The 20,734-nt window shown below is 43.9% G+C and overlaps 1 protein-coding gene across 1 annotated transcript; it reads right to left on the bottom strand.

Moving 5' to 3' along the window:
- Positions 1–1,123: 1,123 nt before the first annotated feature.
- Positions 1,124–19,065, bottom strand: LOC309559492 (vomeronasal type-2 receptor 26-like; the record flags this gene model as incomplete). Its single annotated transcript, XM_082262766.1, has 3 exons — positions 1,124–2,016; positions 4,598–4,721; positions 19,033–19,065. The coding sequence occupies 3 exons, from the start codon at positions 19,063–19,065 to the stop codon at positions 1,124–1,126; spliced, it is 1,050 nt and encodes a 349-aa protein (XP_082118892.1).
- Between the last annotated feature and the right edge of the window lie 1,669 nt (positions 19,066–20,734).

The following is a 20,734-nucleotide window of genomic DNA, read 5'->3' as shown; positions in this document are numbered from 1 at the left end:
CTTCTATCTGAGTTTGACAGCTCTTTTATAGGGCTCTGACGTCACCAGCGCCCCATAATCCACTGCTCAGGTACAGTGAATAAATTACTGATGTCAGTAATTTATTCACTGTACCTGAGCAATGGATTATGGGACACTGGTGACGTCAGAGCCCTATAAAAGAGCTGTCAAACTCAGATAGAAGTTAGTTATGCAGAGAGAGTCTTAGCTTAATCAGCTGGCTTGGTGGCATAGCTGGTAGAATAACGGGCTTGGAAATTAGACGCTGTGGGTTCGATTACCCTGGCCAGGAGGTAATTAATATTAATTATGGATTTTAATTAAACCCTATTAAATTAATTATGGATTTGGGGATTCGAAGTTCCTGCCCCTTCTGACGTGACATCAGTAATTTATTCACCGCACCTGAGCAGTGGATTATGGGGCGCTGGTGACGTCAGAGCCCTATAAAAGAGCTGTCAAACTCAGACAGAAGTTAGTTAGGCTTAGAGAATCTTAGGTTAATCAGCTGGCTCGGTGGCGTAGCTAGTAGACTAACAGGCTTGCAAATGAGAGGCTGTGGGTTTGATTCCCTGGCCAGCGGATGATTAATATTAATTATAGATATTAAATAAAACCTATTAAATTAATTATGAATGCGGGGACTCGAAGTTCCCGCGAACAAGCCCATTTGTTCGCCATTTGGTGAATGGGCGAACAGGCAGTGTTCGAGATGAACTTAGGTTCGACTAGAACACAAAGCTCATCACTACTCCTCACTACGAGGAGATTTACTGAAACTGGAGCACTCAGAATCTGGTGCAGCCGTGCATGGTAGCCAATCAGCTTCTAACTTCAACTTCTTCAATTAAGCTTTTGGCAATAAAACTTGGAAGCTCCTGTTTCTGTGCAGAGTTGCACCAAATTTTGCACAATCCATTTTTAGTAAAAGAAAAACCCCTAAGTGACTACATTGTTCTGTAGTGATGTACCAGCTGGTAGGAGGAACCACTACACCCAGCAGGAGACAAGGTTTCCAACAAATGTAACAATATTCATTCTCAATACACTAACAAAATACTGAAATGAACAATAATAGAGATAATGATATAACTACTGGTAGCCCAGTGTTGCTCCATACATATTAGTGGATAACTGTTTTTCTATTCAAGTCAGGTCTGAACAGAATTATGTAACATTTTGGGAAAAATATACAACCAAGGAGTCCAGAACTTGAGGCCATTATAGCAAAAACCTCTACAGCCACCATGTATTTCCCACTGGTGCTCAGATAGGCCGGGATCATGGAAATCCAGACACTGCAGAACACCAGCATGCTGAAGGTGATGTACTTGGCCTCATTAAAAGTGTCCGGTAATGTCCTGGCTAAAAACGCGATAATGAAACTCACAGCTGCCAGAAGTCCCATATATCCCAGGACGGAGTAGAAGCCGATAACTGAACCCTCATTACACTGAATGATAATCTTCCCCTGATAAGAGTGAGTGTCCCGATCCTGGAAGGGGGGAGAAATAGACAACCAAGTGACGCAGATTATGACTTGAACAAGTGAGAGGACACAAATGATAAAATTGGACAGTTTGGTTCCCATCCATTTCCTCCAGGGACTCCCAGGTTTGGTGGCTTTAAAAGCAATACACACCATGATACTTTTGGCAAGTAGAGAAGAAACGGCAACTGAGAAGATGACACCAAAAGAGGTCACACGCAGCATGCAGGTCACATCTACTGGATGGCCGAGGAACAAGAAGACACAGAGGAAACTCAGCATGATGGAGACCAGGAGAACAAAGCTCAGGTTCCGGTTATTAGCTTTAACAATGGGGGTGTCCTGGTAATGTATAAATATCCCCAATATTGAACCAGTCAGAAGACAACAGAGGATGGAGACAGCTGAAAATACTGCAACAATGGTGTCATCAGTGTAGGAGAGAAATTCCACCAATTTTGGAACACACCGATCCTTCTTCTCAGTTGGAAATTCATCAGCGGGACATTTCATGCAGTTTTCACTGTCTGCAGGAAGAACAATACAAACACAATGAGGGTCGGGGTCAGAGCTTCTGAGGAGACAGATTGTTTTGTGTTGTCTCACAGCTAGCAATGGGATTTCCATCAGTGCATTGTGGAAGAGTAAAAGAAAATATAAGAAATTACCTAAATTATTAATATTTCATTGTTAAATCATTCATTAGATAGATAGATAGATAGATAGATAGATAGATAGATAGATAGATAGATAGATAGATAGATAGATAGATAGATAGATAGATAGATAGATAGATAGATAGATAGATAGATACATTGGCGTAGCTACAGGGTCACGGGGGTCACAATTGAGACCCGTCCCTTTGCTCCAGGGGGCCCGTGCACCCCCCTGTCACATTATTCCCTGTCACACTGTGGTAAAAGTAAACTCAGAAGGCCTGAGCTGGCTGGGAGTTGTAGTATTTTCCTGCAGACAAGATGAGGCTCTGTGACAAGGGATGGACTACAATTCGCATGATGTTTTGTGTCGGTGTACAGTCATGGGATGCAGAGTAGGGCTCCTGGCCGGTCCTGGGCCCTCTGAGTTTACCTTTTCCAGTGACACCATGTGATAGGGCAGGTTGAGTGGAGAGAGAAGTGAGTAGGGGTTTAGGATGCAGAGCAGGAGACTTCTATAGCGTTTAGTGGAGCTGAAAGTCTGCATAAGGTCAGCTGCCTGAGGACTGCAGAGGAAGTTCATGGGGATCGTTTAGCGACTTCCAGACAATGTTATTTTGTGTGTGTTGCACAGTGTTACATGTGTCTGTTGTATGTACATTGCAACACCACCTCTGCCTGCCTCATAGAGCCCTCATAGCCGAGGGAGGCTCATTCTGGAGATCTTTACAGTTCTATGCTGGGGAAGGGGGGCTGGAAGGGATTTGAGTCTGTACTAAGAGGGGGGGGACCATGGATATGGGCTGGCAGGGGTATCTGTATTAATACAGATGCTTAGTGGAGTGGGGGGTCTGTACTAAGGGAATGGGGGTCTGTACTTAGTGGAGGAGGGGTCTGTACTGAGGAAGGGGGTCTATACTTAGTGAAGAGGGGGTCTGTACTGAGGGAGGGGGGTCTATACTTAGGGGAAAGGGGGGTCTTCACTGAGCAAGGGGGTCTACACTGAGGGGGTTCTCTAGTTAGTGGAAAGGGGTTTCTGTACTGAGCGAGTGGGGTCTTTACTGAGGGGGAGATCTATGCTTAGTGGAGAGGGGGGTCTGTACTGAGGGAGGGGATCTGTACCTAGTGGAGAGGGAGGGTCTGGACTGAGGGAGAGGGTCTATACTTAGTAGAGAGGGGGTTTGTACTGAGGTGGGGATTTTTGCTTAGTAGAGAGGGGGGTCAGTACTGAGGGGGTATATGCTTAGTGGAGTTGGAGGTCTGTACTGGGGGAGGGGGGTTTGTACTGAGGGGGGGGGTTATGCTTAGTGGAGAGGGGGGTCTCTACTTAGTGGAGAGGGGGATTTGGACTAAAGGAGAGGATCTATACTTAGTAGAGAGGGGGTCCTGTACAGAAAAGGGATTATAATTAATAGAGAGGTGGGGCCTGTATTGAGGGGGGGGCTATGCTTAGTTAAGAGGGGGGTCTGAGGAAGTGATGTCTATGCTGAGGGGGGTTTATACTTAGTGTGTAGGGGGGAGTCTGTACTGAGGGGGGTCTGTACTGAGGGAGGGGGGGCTTGTAATGAGGGTGGTCAAAGCTTAGTGGAGAGGATTGGGAGTCTCTACTGAGGGCCACTTGGAATATTTTTGTGCTTGGTGGAAGTGGCGACCAGTGGTAGTAGTTGGGGGGCCCCAGGTCATCTTTTGCATTGGGGCCCACAAGCTTCAAGCTATGCCTCTGGGTAGATAGACAGACAGACAGAGATGAAAAAATCATGTGAATTTTAGAGCCTGTTGAGTTCTTGGCTGTGCTCTTGGATACCTGACACAGATCAGCCCCCACTGCAGACTCTCGCCTTGTGACTTGCTGCAAATGAAGTCTGATCAATGGGGGGGACCTAGGCAAATGCTTCCTCCTGCCTGCAGCAGACTGATGACATCACCTTAGCCTAGGCAAACTCACTGACTGAAACTCAAGGATACCCATAATCATAAATGTGGAAATGTAGAAGAAACAATACTGTTGCTGTGCATTGTGACATATCTGGAATGGGTTCATTCAGACTCGTAAATCTATGACAGGTCCACTTTAATTACAACGTGCAAAAAATACCTTTTGTCAGAAAAAATTTGAATAAAGGAAGGATTCAGTAGTTTTGTAGTAGTAATAATGGTGGTAGTAGTAGTAGTAAAATGCAACTGGGCAGGGCTGACACCATTTCTTTTGACTCCATTCCACATCTCCTGAGTGTTGCCAGCCCACAACAGGACTCAGGAGCTAAATACATTTCTGGCAGGATCAACCTGTATCTTTCTGTACTTGCATGGAATTTAAAGTGATAAAATATGGGGAAATGTGCAGACATTGCAGAGATGTCCTTCATATGTCTTATTCCCTGACCAATACTTTACCTACAGTGATATCTTCTGCCCAGTCCAACAATAACTTACTAACAAATACAAACTCTACCGGAAATGTTGGAGATCTCTCCTTCCGGACACGAGACGCACTCATAGCAGCATTTATGCATTGAAGATCCAAACTTTTTTCTGCTGCCAGGTAAACAGGGATCTGAGCACCGAGATACTGGAGGCTGAAATCACAGAATATTATTATTATTATTATTATTATTATTATTAGTTTGTAAATTTCCATCATATCTTATGTTACAAATAGGAATGAGGTTCGGGTTTGCCTCCACCATGGATAGAATTCTGCAGATCTAAGATCCATTCTGGGACAATATTTTGGGGTATTCACTAATTTGTGGTGTTTATTGACTTCTATTGTATGTTGGTAATGCCTTAATTTTGGGATAAAGTGAGTATAAAGTCTTTTTGTTTTTGTGCTTAAAAATAACAAACATGTTATACTTACCTGCTCTGAGCAGTTAGTTTTGCACAGAGCAGTCTGGATCCTCCTCTTCTGGGTTCCTCCGCTGGCACTTCTGGCCCCTCCCTCCTAGCAAGTGCCCCCACAACAACGCAGCTTGCTATGGGAGCCCCCGAGCCGAGCCGCAGCTCTGTGTGTCCATTCAGACATGGAGCTGTGTTAGCCCCTCCCAGCCAGTATCTTTATTGCAGTGACAGTGTATAATATTATCACTGATCACTATTATTATCATTATTAGTATTAGTGTCTCTGGTGATGTCAGTGTCAGTTCCCACAAAGTGTCAGTTAGTGTCAGACTGCCCGCTGTGCTATCACAGTCCCACAATAAGTCACTGATTACAGCCATTACTAGTATAAAAAAGAAATAAATAAAAATTCCACGATATATACCGTGGCCTGATGTGCACTTGGCCTGATCTGTACTTGGCCTGATCTGTTCTTGGCCTGATCTGTTCTTGGCTTAAACTGTTCTTGCCTGATCTGCACTTGGACTGATCTGTGTTTGGTCTGATCTGTTCTTGGCTTGATCTGTTCTTGGCCTGATCTGTTCTTGGCCTGATCTGTTCTTGGCCAGATCTGTTCTTGGCCTGATCTGCACTTGGCCTGATCTGCACTTGGCCTGATCTGTTCTTGGCCTGATCTGTTCTTGCCTGATCTGCACTTGGCCTGATCTGCACTTGGCCTGATCTGTTCTTGGCCTGATCTGTTCTTGGCCTGATCTGCACTTGGCCTGATCTGTTCTTGGCCTGATCTGTTCTTGGCCTGATCTGCACTTGGCCTGATCTGTTCTTGGCCTGATCTGTACTTGGCCTGATCTGTACTTGGCCTGATCTGTATTTGGTCTTATCTCCTCTTTGCCTGATCAGTTCTTGGCCTAATGTGTTTTTTTGGTCTGATCTGTACTTGGTCTGATCTGTTCTTGGCCTGATCTGTTTTTGGCCTGATCTTTACTTGGCCAGATCTGTTCTTGGCCTGATCTGCACTTGGCCTGATCTGTACTTGATCTGATCTGCTCTTTGTCTGATCAATTCTTGGTCTAATCTGTTTTTGGTCTGATCTGTACTTGGCCTGATCTGCACTTGGCCTGATCTGTACTTGGCCTGATCTGTTCTTGGCCTGATCTGCACTTGGCCTGATCTGCACTTGGCCTGATCTGTACTTGGCCTGATCTGTTCTTGGCCTGATCTGCACTTGGCCTGATCTGTACTTGGCCTGATCTGTACTTGGCCTGATCTGTACTTGGTCTTATCTCCTCTTTGCCTGATCAGTTCTTGGCCTAATGTGTTTTTTGGTCTGATCTGTACTTGGTCTGATCTGTACTTGGCCTGATCTGTTTTTGGCCTGATCTTTACTTGGCCGGATCTGTTCTTAGCCTGATCTGCACTTGGCCTGATCTGTACTTGTCCCGATCTATGTATCTCTGTACTTGGCCTGATCTGTACTTGGTCTGCTCTGTACTTGGTCTGATCTGCTCTTTGTCTGATCAATTCTTGGTCTAATCTGTTTTTGGTCTGATCTGTACTTGGCCTGATCTGTTTTTGGCCTGATCTGTTTTTGGCCTGATCTTTACTTGGCCTGATCTGTTCTTGACCTGATCTGCACTTGGCCTGATCTGCACTTGGCCTGCTCTGCACTTGGCCTGAACTGCACTTGGCCTGAACTGCACTTGGCCTGATCTGTACTTGGCCTGATCTGCAGTTGGCCTGATCTGCACTTGGTCTAATCTGCACTTGGTCTAATCTGTACTTGGGGCTGCTTTTGTTTATAGCACAGTGTTGCATTGCTGGAAAGAAAAAAATGAAGTGCAAGAACAGTGTGCACCTAAAGCTCACATCTAATTTAGATGTTTCAATCGCAACTGTCTAATATATACTCTATGCTTTTAGTGAAGTTTCTTACTATTAATTAAATAAAACTAAATCACAAATCCTCTCCTTATAACATAAAGTGTCTCCCTGAACCTGCTTCCCGTATAGCACCCTCCTAGTTAGAGTAGGCTGCTGGAAAATTCAGTTTGGCTCCTCTGCAATCAGCAGAGCAGGGCTTGATTGCTTAGCACTGCTCTGTGTTTCACACATTGCTGCTCTGTTACTTCTCCCTGTCTTCTAGAGAGTTCTAGAACATAGTAGGAGGGAGGACAGAGTCTGCAGCCTGAATATTTGTCAACTTTTTATGGAATTTTTCAGAGAGAACAAAATCAATACCAGCATCACCTTGAGATGGTGTATAGAAACATAGTAAGTGTAATAGAATAAAGCTTGTATCAATACCGTATATAAAGCAAGCAATTGAAAACACATTTAATATCTCATGTGCAAAAATTGGAAAAAGGAGTTACATCTGACCAATGGGAATACGGCGACGGAATCAAAGTTTGCAACAAAATGACAAATACAATCCAAACCTCCATAGTTAGATTAACTATAACTGTAACGCTCATTGCACAGAGTTTCTTTGTAATTTTACAATCAGAAATATTAGGAGCCAAATTTCCCCTCCATTTTTGCAAGATCAACAGTCTAGCAGCAAGCAATATGTGCATGTCCATAGATCTAAGAGCTGATCCTAGAAATGAAACTGGAATTGGGCCTTTGGTGTTGGTGGTGCCTGAACACCAAAACCGACCCCTCACAGTTACTCTTGCTGGGTGCAGGAACTGGACCTGTTGGTAAGAATTCCAATACAAATTTGAAATCGTATGAACTTGTAATACAGGTGCCAAAAATTGGGTCTTTGGTGTTGGTGGTGCCTGAACACCCTAACCCCTCACAGTTACTCTTGCTGGGTGCAGGGCGCAGGGCACAGGGACAGGGTCTGCTGTTAAAAATTACATATGACATTTAAATCGTATGCACCTGTCATACAAGTGCAGAAAAATTAGGCCTTGGGGGTTGGTGGTGACCTAAACCAAAAACATTGTTGGAAGCTAGCAGAATCAAGGTTGAGGAATAGGATAGGCAGCATATGCAGTCTTCAAGGGATGTCAGACCCCTAGCAAATTCAGTTACATCAGCATCAGGGGCTTGATAGTTGCTGTTGATCCAGGACTGATTCATTTTGGTAAAAGTCAGCTGGTCAACAGAGTCTGTGGACAGACGCACTCTTTTGTCCATCACAAAACCTCCAGCAGCACTGAACGTCTGTTCGGAAAGCATGCTGAAAGCAGGACAGTCCAGTAGCTCCATTGCATATTAAGGAAGTTCTGGCCAATGGTCCATCCTCAAGACCCAGTAACCCAGTGGATGCTCACTTGGAAAGGTCTCCAAGTATGCTTTTGCCCCCAGATAATCATGCACCATATGATGGAGACGCTGGCGATGGTTGCTTAAACCTAAAAGCCCTGGGTGCTGCTAAGGACTAAAGAACCGTTTAAAGGCATCGGTCAGCCGGCCGCCTTCTCCACCGCTCCTCCTTTGGCTGAACGAATGCCTCAGAAACACATCCAGAGAATGTTAACCTCCCAGTGTCTGGAAAGGTGTTACACAATTTATTTTTCAGGCCTCCTCAAGATGTTTCATCCTCTGCTCCCTCTGCGAAGGCTGGATGAGCTCTGCAACTTTACCCTTGTAACGCGGAGAAAGAAGGGTTGCCAACCAGTAATTATCCCTCTCCTTGATAGCACGAATCCTTGGGTCCTTTTGCAGGCTTTGCAGAATCAGGGAGCCCATGCAACATAAGTTTGAGGAGGAATTGGGTTTTTTAGTCCTCTGGATCAATAAGGATGACATTGTCAGGAACAACCTCTCTCCAACCACGTACAACTCCTGATGTTTATAGGGAATGAAAACCATCCCTTGAAGACTGCTGTATGCTATCCTCTTTCTCTACATCCATGCTACTGCAATCCTCCTCCTCCTCTTCCTCTTCCTCTTTCTCCTGTGTGTTTTGTGTCCCTGCAGGAATGATATCTGTGTAGCCTGGTCGCAAGGCTGGAGTTGTTCAGACTGTTGTTCTGTTATTAAAGTTTCTACAAAACAATGTATTGTTGAATTATGGGAGATGTAGTTTTGGGAGGAGTGAAGACTATGGATTAAGGGGGGGTTGTGTAATTCTTGCGCTATCTCTTAGTTATAACCACCTAACTCCTTCAATGCTGCAGGTACTATTATTGGTAACCTTCACAATACAGATACATATAGCAGGGGGGGAGTACCGCGCTTCAAAGGTGCTTCTGTGTTAAATTAATACTGAGTTAATCTACATTAAATAAATAAATAAATCGTGTAAATCTAATATATAAAGTGCCTGAGTGCTTCAATAATTCATATGGTGTATGTCATAACTCTAGTACATATATAAATCATTCTTGTGTACATCAAGAACCTTTAGATCTGTCCCATCATGTCTGTATTAGAGCTAATTAGCTCTAATACAGACATGATGGGACAGATCTAAAGGTCCCCCATACAACTCCTGGCAAACCGATCCCTAAATAAGGAGGAAACTCGGTAATCAGCAGCTGTTTCAAGCGGCACAGAGGAGTAAGGAACACATCTTTGAGACACATATTATAAGGTGTATTGTGAAAGGAATGGAGGTGAGTGCTTAGGACACCTAGTGGTCACTGCACTGAAGAGCACCTGCATGCAATTTTGAGAGGAAGATTTGTTTGATCACAGTTTATTAATTTTAAAGGACACTTTGGCACCTTAATATATTTATATTTATACCACCTATTATTGAGAATTTATTGTGAATTTAAGAGCAAAATTATTTATTTACTTATCAATTTCTTTGATGTACACATGAATGATTTATATATGTACTAGAGTTATGACATACACCATATGAATTATTGAAGCACTCAGGCACTTTATATATTAGATTTACACGATTTATTTATTTATTTAATTTAGATTAACTCAGTATTAATTTAACACAGAAGCACCTTTGAAGCGAAGACTATGGATTGTTTGTGCGATTGAACTATTCTCCCAGGGAGCAGAGTGACTCGCAGGGGCAGTTGGGAGTGTCTTTATAAAGGGGGCGGGACCGGGATTCACTCTCTTGCCTCGAGGACAGCGTACTGTGAGGAGGGAAAGAGCTGCTGCGGAGTGCAGAGAAGGATAGGCCGGAGGCCTAGTAGATGGACACCGTAGACAGAGAGAGCAGTGTGTGGACGGATCTCGGTGGTTGACCTAGCCGAGGGACGCCCTGAGAGGTTTCCAGTGTTGCTGAGGAGAGCAGGATGCTGGTGGTGTGGACCGCGGGACACAGAGCTCATCACACTGGGTGAGAGAGATCCGATTTAAAGTATTGACTGTGCTACTAGACAGGGCGGGTCTGCAAAGCAGTTTAGCAGAAAGCCACACAAATTATAATGGTCGCCACAGGACACTGGAATGTTGAATAGCATGTGGCGGATCAGAAGGCCTTGCCCCTCCTTTTCAGTTTTAGATTGGCTACCCGCTGTGAAGTGCAGGAACCTATCTTCTCCCTTCCTGTTTGGATTACATTTAATGGTTATTCCTATGGTGGTTTACAGTTAATTAATCACCTTTACCATGGATTACAAATACTTTCCCTGGATTGGTTCAGGATACCTTTGCCGGTGAAGACTAGCAAGGCCTTTCTTATTCAGGAGACTCTTGCAATCTAAAGTATAGGGGTCCCCCTATAGGATACAGAGTGCACTCTGATATATAGTCTAGCTTTAGCATAATAGAGTCACTAAGATAAGTTAGTAATAGTTTGGAGTTACCCTTTATTACTGTAAAGCATTGATTTGTGGTCACTTTCGCATTACACCTGAGGAGTAGGTGTTGACAGATTATCAATACATTAATCTTCCATTATATAACCAAATATATATGTTGGGATTGTTCTTTTAGATCCTGATTGCTGAATCTTATCCTGTTCTAGATTGGGGATTCAGGATCTTCCTTATCATTGATATTCTTGTATTGACTGTTTTGTTGAAACTGTTTGTGCATTTTACTAAACGCAAGTTAAAGATAAGTAAACCTGATTCTTTACCGCAATCTGGTAGTGTCTAATTATTCAAGATCTCAGAACCTATAGTGTCAAGTGGGTTGGACAATATTCAGGGCAACAGAAGTGAGGAGGATGTGTTTATACTTAGCCACTCCCCAGGGGGCAGGGCTACATCTGCATAAAGGGGGCCTTGTGAGGAAAGGAAGTCCTCCTCTTTCTCCCGCTGTTCTGCATCAAGTGCCCTGTCCATGATTCCATGAATCATGTGCTTCAGCAGGTAGACTAGAGGAACAGTGTCACTGATGCATGCATCGTCCTGGCTCACCATCCTTGTGGTTTCCTCAAATGGTGACAGGACGGGTCATACATCCTTAATCAAAAGCCACTGGCGTGGTAAAAAAAAAGCCAAGCTCCCCTGAGCCTGTCCTTGTGCCATACTCACACAGGTACTCATTGTTGGCCCTCTGCTGCATGTGCAGCCACTGCAGCATTGCCAATGTTGAGTTCCACCTGGTGGGCATGTCACAAATAAGGCAGTTGGTGGGCAGGTTGAATTCCCGTTGAATGTCAGATAAGCAAGCACTGGCATTGTATGAACGCCGGAAATGGCCACAGACTTTTCCGGCCTGCCTCAGGAGATCTTGGAACCCGGGTATCTGGTCAAGAAATGCTGCACCACCAGATTCAGAACATGTGCCAAGCATTGAGCATGTATCAAGTGTCCCTGTCGGAGGGCGGAGAGAAGGTTGGTGCCATTGTCGCATACAACCATTCCTGGCTCAAGCTGTCATGGTGTCAACCATCTCTGAGCCTTCCCCTGCAGAGCTGACAGAATCTCTGCCTGGTGTGACTCCTATCCCCTAGACAGACCAACTGAAGCACAGCATGGCATCTTTTTGCCTGACTGCTTGCGTAGCCCCTTGAACGCTTAGGGAGCACTGCTGGTTCAGAGCACAATTGAGCAGAAGAGGACATGAAGGAAGATAAAGAGGAGGCGGTGGTGGAGTAGCCAGATGTGGCAGACCCAGCACCAGCTTTTTGGAGGCGTTGTGGCAAAACAAGCTGCAACAATTGTAATGCTAGCAATTTGGCCAAGCTAGCATTAAGAAGCTGAGCATGTGGGTGGCTGGGACAGTATTTATTTCTACAGTTCAGCAACTGGGGTAGTGAAATTGACCTGCTGTTCAAATCAAGCGGTGGTGTACTGCTAGCAGATTGGGTGAAAGTCTTTGTGGCACTCATTGCTATACCATCATCCCTCTCAATGCTGGTATTTGAGAAGACATGAGGTATAGGGTTAGATATCCCAGATGAGGAGCAAGGTGAAGTATGCTTGTTTTGATCTTGTGGCTTCTTCAAGTGCTGTTGCCAACAGACTGCATGTCAGGTCTGGTGTTCTGGCCACGCTTGATCCGCTTCACACAGAAGTTGCAAACAGAAACGCTGCAGTCTACTGCACATATGCTGAAAAAAGCCCACATTAATGAAATTTTGGAGTCCGCGGGGAGTTTGCAGCACCCTGCACCTGTGGAGCTCTGTGCTGTGATGCAATAGGTTGGCTACTCCTATGTCGGCCCCTGGAGCACATCCTGCCTCGTTAGAGTTTTGCCTCCTCCCCCTCACTTTCCTCCTCTATCCTGTCAAGCACCCATGTACAGTCAGTGACCTCATCATCCCCTCCCTTATCGTCACTGGAGAAAACCTGGCAATATGCTTCAGCTGTGGCAACATGACTGCTGGTTTCTTATACAACATTGTCACCCCATCTCTCTAGGCTCAAGTTATTCCCTTAATCAACCTGCGAACCAACATCACAGCTTTCAAATTGCTGTGCATCCTCCAGCAGCATGTCACTGACACTATGATCAAATAGTTCATGTGACTCCGCCATGCATGATGGTGGGGCGACCAAAGTAGTAGCTGTGGAGAAGCAGCCTGTGGAATGGGCCACTTTGGCAGCTGCTTTGGAAGGCAAACTAGTGTGAGCTTGGGTGTAAGAGGACGAAGAGGATGAGGACGGCTTGTTTATTCACTCCACCAATTCTTCTACATGTGGCTGAATAACATGGCCAGCACCGGAATAAACATAGAAACATAGAAACATAGAATGTGTCGGCAGATAAGAACCATTTGGCCCATCTAGTCTGCCCAATATATCTGAATCCTATGAATAGTCCCTGGCCCTATCTTATATGAAGGATAGCCTTATGCCTATCCCATGCATGCTTAAACTCCTTCACTGTATTTGCAGCTACCACTTCTGCAGGAAGGTTATTCCATGCATCCACTACTCTCTAAGTAAAGTAATACTTCCTCATATTACTTTTAAACCTTTGCCCCTCTAATTTAAAACTGTGTCCTCTTGTGGTAGTTTTTCTTCTTTTAAATATGCTCTCCTCCTTTACCGAGTTGATTCCCTTTATGTATTTAAAAGTTTCTATCATATCCCCTCTGTCTCTTCTTTCTTCCAAGCTATACATGTTAAGGTCCTTTAACCTTTCCTGGTAAGTTTTTTCCTGCAATCCATGTACTAGTTTAGTAGCTCTTCTCTGAACTCTCTCTAGAGTATCTATATCCTTCTGGAGATATGGCCTCCAGTACTGCGCACAATACTCCAAGTGAGGTCTCACCAGTGTTCTGTACAGCGGCATAAGCACTTCTCTCTTTCTACTGCTTATACCTCTCCCTATACATCCAAGCATTCTGCTGGCATTTCGTGCTGCTCTATTACATTGTCTTCCCACCTTTAAGTCTTCTGAAATAATTACTCCTAAATCCCTTTCCTCAGATACTGAGGTCAGGACTGTGTCAAATATTCTATATTCTGCCCTTGGGTTTTTACGCCCCAGGTGCATTATCTTGCACTTATCCACATTAAATTTCAGTTGCCAGAGTTCTGACCATTCTTCTAGTTTTCCTAAATCCTTTTCCATTTGGCGTTTCCCTCCAGGAACATCAACCCTGTTACATATCTTTGTGTCATCAGCAAAAAGACAAACCTTACCATCGAGGCCTTTTGTAATATCACTTATGAAGATATTAAACAAAATTGGTCCCAGTACAGATCCCTGAGGTACCCCACTGGTAACCTGAGCTTGTTCTGAATGTTCTCCATTGACTACAACCCTCTGTTGTCTGTCACTCAGCCACTGCCTAATCCACTCCACAATATGGGAGTCCATGCTCAATGACTGCAGTTTATTGATAAGTCTTCTATGTGGGACAGTGTCAAAAGCCTTACTAAAATCTAGATATGCAATGTCTACTGCACCTCCACCGTCTATTATTTTAGTCACCCAGTCAAAAAAATCTATAAGATTTGTTTGACATGATCTCCCTGAAGTAAACCCATGTTGTTTTTCATCTTGCAATCCATGGGATTTAAGATGTTCCACAATCCTATCCTTTAATAGGGTTTCCATTAATTTGCCTACTATTGATGTCAGACTCACTGGTCTATAGTTGCTCGATTCCTCCCTACTATCTTTCTTGTGAATGGGCACGACATTTGCCAATTTCCAATCTTCCGGGATGACTCCTGTTACTAATGATTGGTTAAATAAATCTGTTAATGGTTTTGCCAGCTCACCACTAAGCTCTTTTAATAATTTTGGGTGTATCTCATCAGGACCCTGTGACTTATTTGTCTTCACTTTAGACAGCAATCTTAGAATGTCTTCCTCTGTAAAGACACATGCATCAAACGATTCATTAGTCATCCTTTCAAGTGGAGGTCCTTCTCCTTCTTTTTCTTCTGTAAAAACTGAACAGAAGTATTCATTAAGGCAGTCGGCTAGCCCTTTATTCTCTTCTACATACCTTCCGTCCTTTGTTTTTAATTTAGTTATTCCTTGTTTTAATTTCCTTTTTTCATTTATATATCTGAAGAATGTCTTATCCCCCTTTTTCATAGACTGAGCTAGTTTTTCTTCTGCCTGCGCTTTAGAAGTTCTTATAACTTGCTTGGCCTCTTTCTGCCTAATCTTGTAGATTTCCTTATCTTCATTGCTCTGGGTTTTTTTATAATTACAAAATGCTAGCTTTTTATTTTTAATGATTTGGGCCACTTCTGCTGAGTACCACAGTGGTCTCTTCCTTTTTTTGCTTTTACTGACAAGTCTAATGCAATTTTCTGTTGCCTTCAATAATGCACCTTTTAAGTAGTCCCATTTCTCCTGGACTCCATGTAATCCGTTCCAGTCTGATAAGGACTCATTTATAAATAATTTCATTTTTGAAAAGTCTGTTTTTCTAAAATCTAAAACTTTTGTTTTTGTGTGGTGTGACTCTTTCACAGTTCTTATATTAAACCACACTGACTGGTGATCACTAGATCCCAAGGTTTCGCCTACAATGACATCATATACCGAATCCCCATTTGTGAATACCAAATCCAAAATGACCTCCCTCCGGGTTGGCTCCTCAACCACTTGTTGCAGAGACAACCCCAGTAGGGAATTTAGAATATCTGTACTCCTGGTAGAACTTGCTATTTTGGTTTTCCAGTTTATATCTGGAAGATTGAAATCTCCCATAATGATAACTTCTCCTTTCATTGTCATTTTAGCTATTTCTTCAACTAGTAGATCATCTAGTTCTTTAACTTGACCAGGTGGTCTATATATCACACCTACACGAGTTACTGCATGATTAGCAAACTGCAACGTAACCCAAACTGACTCTATGTTGGCCTCACCAACTTGTAAAAAAAGGACGGGCGTGCCCCGCCTGCAGAGGATGCACTATGTCAACTGTGACCACCACTTTTCACTGTGGACACAGAGGCTGCTTGCCTTAATTTTGTGGCCTGTGAGCGTCTGCCTCTCCTTGTCAGCCTTTTGGACATGATGTGGATTTGGGGGGAGGGGGGGTGTTTTTTTAATGGTTGATCAATATATAATCTATATATAATGCACTGCTGATATGTAATGCACTGACCGATAGATACTGAACGGCCTGATATCTAATCAATTGTCCTAAATATAGATAGAGATCAATATAGGGTATACTGAACTGACCGATAGATACTGAATGGCCTGATATCTAATCAATTGTCCTATATATATAGATAGAGATCAATACAGGGTATACTGAACTGACCGATAGATACTGAATGGCCTGATATCTAATCAATTGTCCTATATATTTTGACGCTGTACCCAAATAAATTGGATGTCCTTTTTGTCCCACAAATAGAGCTTTCTTTTGGTGGTATTTGATAACCTCTGTATTTATTTATTTATGTATTTATTTTTTTTATGTGGTATAAACAAAAAAAAAATAATAATTTTGAAAAAAAAAACTGTATTTTTTTTACTTTCTGCTATAAAACATCCAATAAAAAATAAATAAATAAAATTTCTTCACAAATTTAGGCCAATTTAAATTCTGCTACATATTTTTTGTTAAAATAAAATCCCAATAAGTGTACATTGATTGGTTTGCACAAAAGTTATCGTGTCTACAAACTATGGGATGTTTTTATAGAATTTTACACTTTTTTGGTGAATAGGTAGGGGTACGGGGGGATTAACAAGGGGGCTTCCAGATTTCGATAAGCCACCCACCCGCAGACCTCCACAACCACAGCCCAGGGTTGTCCAGGAAGAGGCCCTTGTCCCCATCAACATCTGGGTTGATAAGGGTCTGGTATGGATTCTGGGTGGGGGGACCCCATGCCATTTTATTTTCAATATTTGTGTGGAGTTCCACTTAAAATATGTACCAGACCCGAAGGGCCTGGTATGGACTGGGGGGGGGGACCCAACGCTGTTTTTTTTGGGCCAATAACTTGCATTTAAACCTTTAAAAATAGCACTTTTGATTTTTCATGTTCGAGTCCCATAGACCCATAGACTTCAATGGAGTTTGCATGTTCTAACTAACTTTTCCTCTGTTTGCGGTGTTCTGGTGCAAACCAAACCGGGGGGTGTTCGGCTCATCACTACTACAGAGGTTAAAGTGGTGGGGTGGGGGGTCAGCCTGTCAGTGCTCAGACCATACACCGCACACTGCATCAAATTGGTCTGCATGGCTGTCGTCCCAGAAGGAAGTCTCTTCTAAAGATGATGGACAAGAAAACCTGCAAACAGTTTGCTGAAGACAAGCAGACTAAGTACATGGATTACTGGAACCATATCCTGTGGTCTGATGAGACCAAGATAAACTTATTTGGTTCAGATGGTGTCAGGCGTGTGTGGGGGCAACCAGGTGAGGAGTACAAAGACAAGTGTGTCTTAATTGCCTACAGTCAAGCATGGTGGTGGGAGTGTCATGGTCTGGGGCTGCATGAGTGCTGTCGGCACTGGGGAGCTACAGTTCATTGAGGGAACCATGAGAGCCAACATGTACTGTGACATACTGAAGCAGAGCATGATCCCCTCCCTTCAGAGACTGGGCCGCAGGGCAGTATTCCAACATAACGACCCCAAACACCTCCAAGATGACCACTGCCTTGCTAAAGAAGCTGAGGGTAAAGGTGATGGACTGGCCAAGCATGTCTCCAGACCTAAACCCTATTGAGCATCTGTGGGGCATCCTCAAACGGAAGGTGGAGGAGTGCAAGGTCTCTAACATCCACCAGCTCTGTGATGTCATCATGGAGGAGGGGAAGAGGACTCCAGTGACAACCTGTGAAGCTCTGGTGAACTCCATGCCGAAGAGGGTTTAGGCAGTGCTGGAAAATAATGGTGGCCACACAAAATATTGACACTTTGGGCTAAATTTGGACATTGTCACGTAGGGGTGTACTCACTTTTGTTGCCAGCGGTTTAGACATTAATGGCTGTGTGTTGAGTTATTTTGAGGGGACAGCAAATTTACACTGTTATACAAGCTGTACACTCACTACTTTACATTGTAGCAAAGTGTCATTTCTTCAGCGTTGTCACATGAAAAGATAGAATAAAATATTTACAAAAATGTGAGGGGTGTACTTACTTTTGTGAGATACTACTGTATACACACAATAGAAAATAAATATGCTATAAGAAACTTTCCACATGCACAAAATGAGCGCAATCAGACTTCAAGAATAACCCCATTGCCAAACACGCACATTGGCTGCTATGTCTTAACCACTTGCCGACCAGTCGCCACCTATATACGGCGGCAGGTCAGCAGGTTCCTGTGAATCCCCGTACCTGTACAGCGGTTCACGGGAGTGATCCTGGGGGTGCGCGCGCGCCCACTTGCCAGCGGGGAAGCTGATCTATGGGGCTTCTGCGGTTGTAAACACAGCAGACCGTTGTTCTCTCAGGAATCAATGCAGAGCTCCTCCTATTTAGGATCACATGTCTCTGTATTGATTTCACAAGCCACTCCCCCTCACAGTTAGAAAGCACCCCCTAGGCTCTCACTTAACCCTTTGATCCCCCCTGGTATTAACCCTTTCCCTGCCAGTGTCATTATTACAGTGACAGTGGATATTTTTAGCACCGACTACTGTAGTAATGTCACTGATCCCCCCAAAAGTGTCAGTTAGGGGTCCGAACTGTCCGCCGCAATGTTGCAGTCCCCCTAAAAATCGCTGATCGCCGTCATTACTAGTAAAAAAAAAAAAATAAATAAATAAAAATGACATAAATATATCCCCTAGTTTGTAGGCGCGATAAATTTTTGTGCAAACCAATCAAAATACACTTGTTGGGATTTTTTTTTTTTTTAACAAAAATAGGCCTACAATGATGAAAATTTTTGATTTTCAAATTATTATTTTTTTTGGGGAATGTTATATAGCAGAATGTGAATTTTTTTTTTTTTTTTCAGAATTGTCGCTCTCTTTTTTGTTTATAGCGCAAAAAATAAAAATCGCACAGGTGATCAAATACCACCAAAAGAAAGCTCTGTTTGTGGGGAAAAAAGGACGTCAAATTTTTTTGGGTACAGCGTCGCACGACCGCGCAATTGTCCGGTAAAATAACACAGTGCCGTATCGCAAAAAATGGCCTGGTGATTAAGGAGCGCAAATCCTTTCCTTGTCCAGAAGTCATTAAAATAAAGCTGAAAAATCTCCATAAATCCCAATTCTTAACCTCCCTAGCAAATAACAATCAGAAAAGAAGGAAGGAATTTCTTACCTTTCCTTTCTTCCAGTAGATGGGGTCACTCATATCAGGAAACGTTTTGGGAACAAAGTCTGGCCAATCAATTAAAGTAATTGGAATATATAAAAGATCGTAATATTCCGTTTTAACCCAACTGCATAACAAAAGATTGCTGTGAGCTTCTTGTCTCTGATGGAAGTAGATCACATCTCCGGTTTTGTCCAAGAAAAGCGATTTTCTCACATATTTGTACAACTTTTCATAGAAGAGAGAAATATACACATTACTATATACAGTTATAAGAGTTCTGAAATTATAGTCTGCTTAAAAATACAAAGTGATTCGATTCGAGTGACTAGATGGTGAATGGGAATGAATGAATCAGCAGAATCGATTATTCTTCACTTTTTGATTCTCCTGCAATGTCTCCATGTACAGAAAGTTTCATTCTTAACCCCTTTGCGCCGACAGAATGCAAATATGCGGCCTCTGCCTCCAGGGGGTTGTACCGCGCTGAGAGGAGTGTGGAGGGTATGACAGTGGGCAGTATGTACAGGAGAGGAGTGTGGAGGGTATGACAGTGAGCGGTATGTACAGGAGAGGAGTGTGGAGGGTATGACAGTGGGCAGTATGTACAGGAGAGGAGTGTGGAGGGTATGACAGTGGGCGGTATGTACAGGAGAGGAGTGTGGAGGATATGACAGTGAGCGGTATGTACAGGAGAGGAGTGTGGAGGGTATGACAGTGGGCAGTATGTACAGGAGAGGAGTGTGGAGGGTATGACAGTGGGCAGTATGTACAGGAGAGGAGTGTGGAGGGTATGACAGTGGGCGGTATGTACAGGAGAGGAGTGTGGAGGGTATGACAGTGGGCAGTATGTACAGGAGAGGAGTGTGGAGGGTATGACAGTGAGCGGTATGTAAAGGAGAGGAGTGTGGAGGGTATGACAGTGAGCGGTATGTAAAGGAGAGGAGTGTGGAGGGTATGACAGAGGGCAGTATGTACAGGAGAGGAGTGTGGACGGTATGACAGTGGACAGTATGTACAGGAGAGGAGCGTGGAGGATATGACAGTGAGCGGTATGTACAGGAGAGGAGTGTGGAGGGTATGACAGTGGGCAGCATGTACAGGAGAGGAGTGAGGAGGGTATGACAGTGGGCAGTATGTACAGGAGAGGAGTGTGGAGGGTATGACAGTGGGCAGTATGTACAGGAGAGGAGTGTGGAGGGTATGACAGTGAGGGGTATGTACAGGAGAGGAGTGTGGAGGGTATGACAGTGGGCAGCATGTACAGGAGAGGAGTGAGGAGGGTATGACAGTGGGCAGTATGTACAGGAGAGGGGTGTAGAGGGTATGACAGTGGGCAGTATGTACAGGAGAGGAGTGTGGAGGGTATGACAGTGGGCAGTATGTACAGGAGAGGAGTGTGGAGTGTAGGACAGAGGGCAGTATGTACAGGAGAGGAGTGTGGAGGGTATGACAGTGAGCGGTATGTACAGGAGAGGAGTGTGGAGGGTATGACAGTGGGCAGTATGTACAGGAGAGGAGTGTGGAGGGTATGACAGTGGGCAGTATGTACAGGAGAGGAGTGTGGAGGGTATGACAGTGGGCAGTATGTACAGGAGAGGAGTGTGGAGGGTATGACAGTGGGCGGTATGTACAGGAGAGGAGTGTGGAGGGTATGACAGTGGGCAGTATGTACAGGAGAGGAGTGTGGAGGATATGACAGTGGACA

This window comes from Pelophylax lessonae (genome assembly GCF_965119305.1).
Source record: "Pelophylax lessonae genome assembly, chromosome: 1".
Classification (NCBI taxonomy): domain Eukaryota; kingdom Metazoa; phylum Chordata; class Amphibia; order Anura; family Ranidae; genus Pelophylax; species Pelophylax lessonae.
Note: the sequence above shows the minus strand (reverse complement) of the source record. Positions and strands in the feature narration are given on the sequence as shown.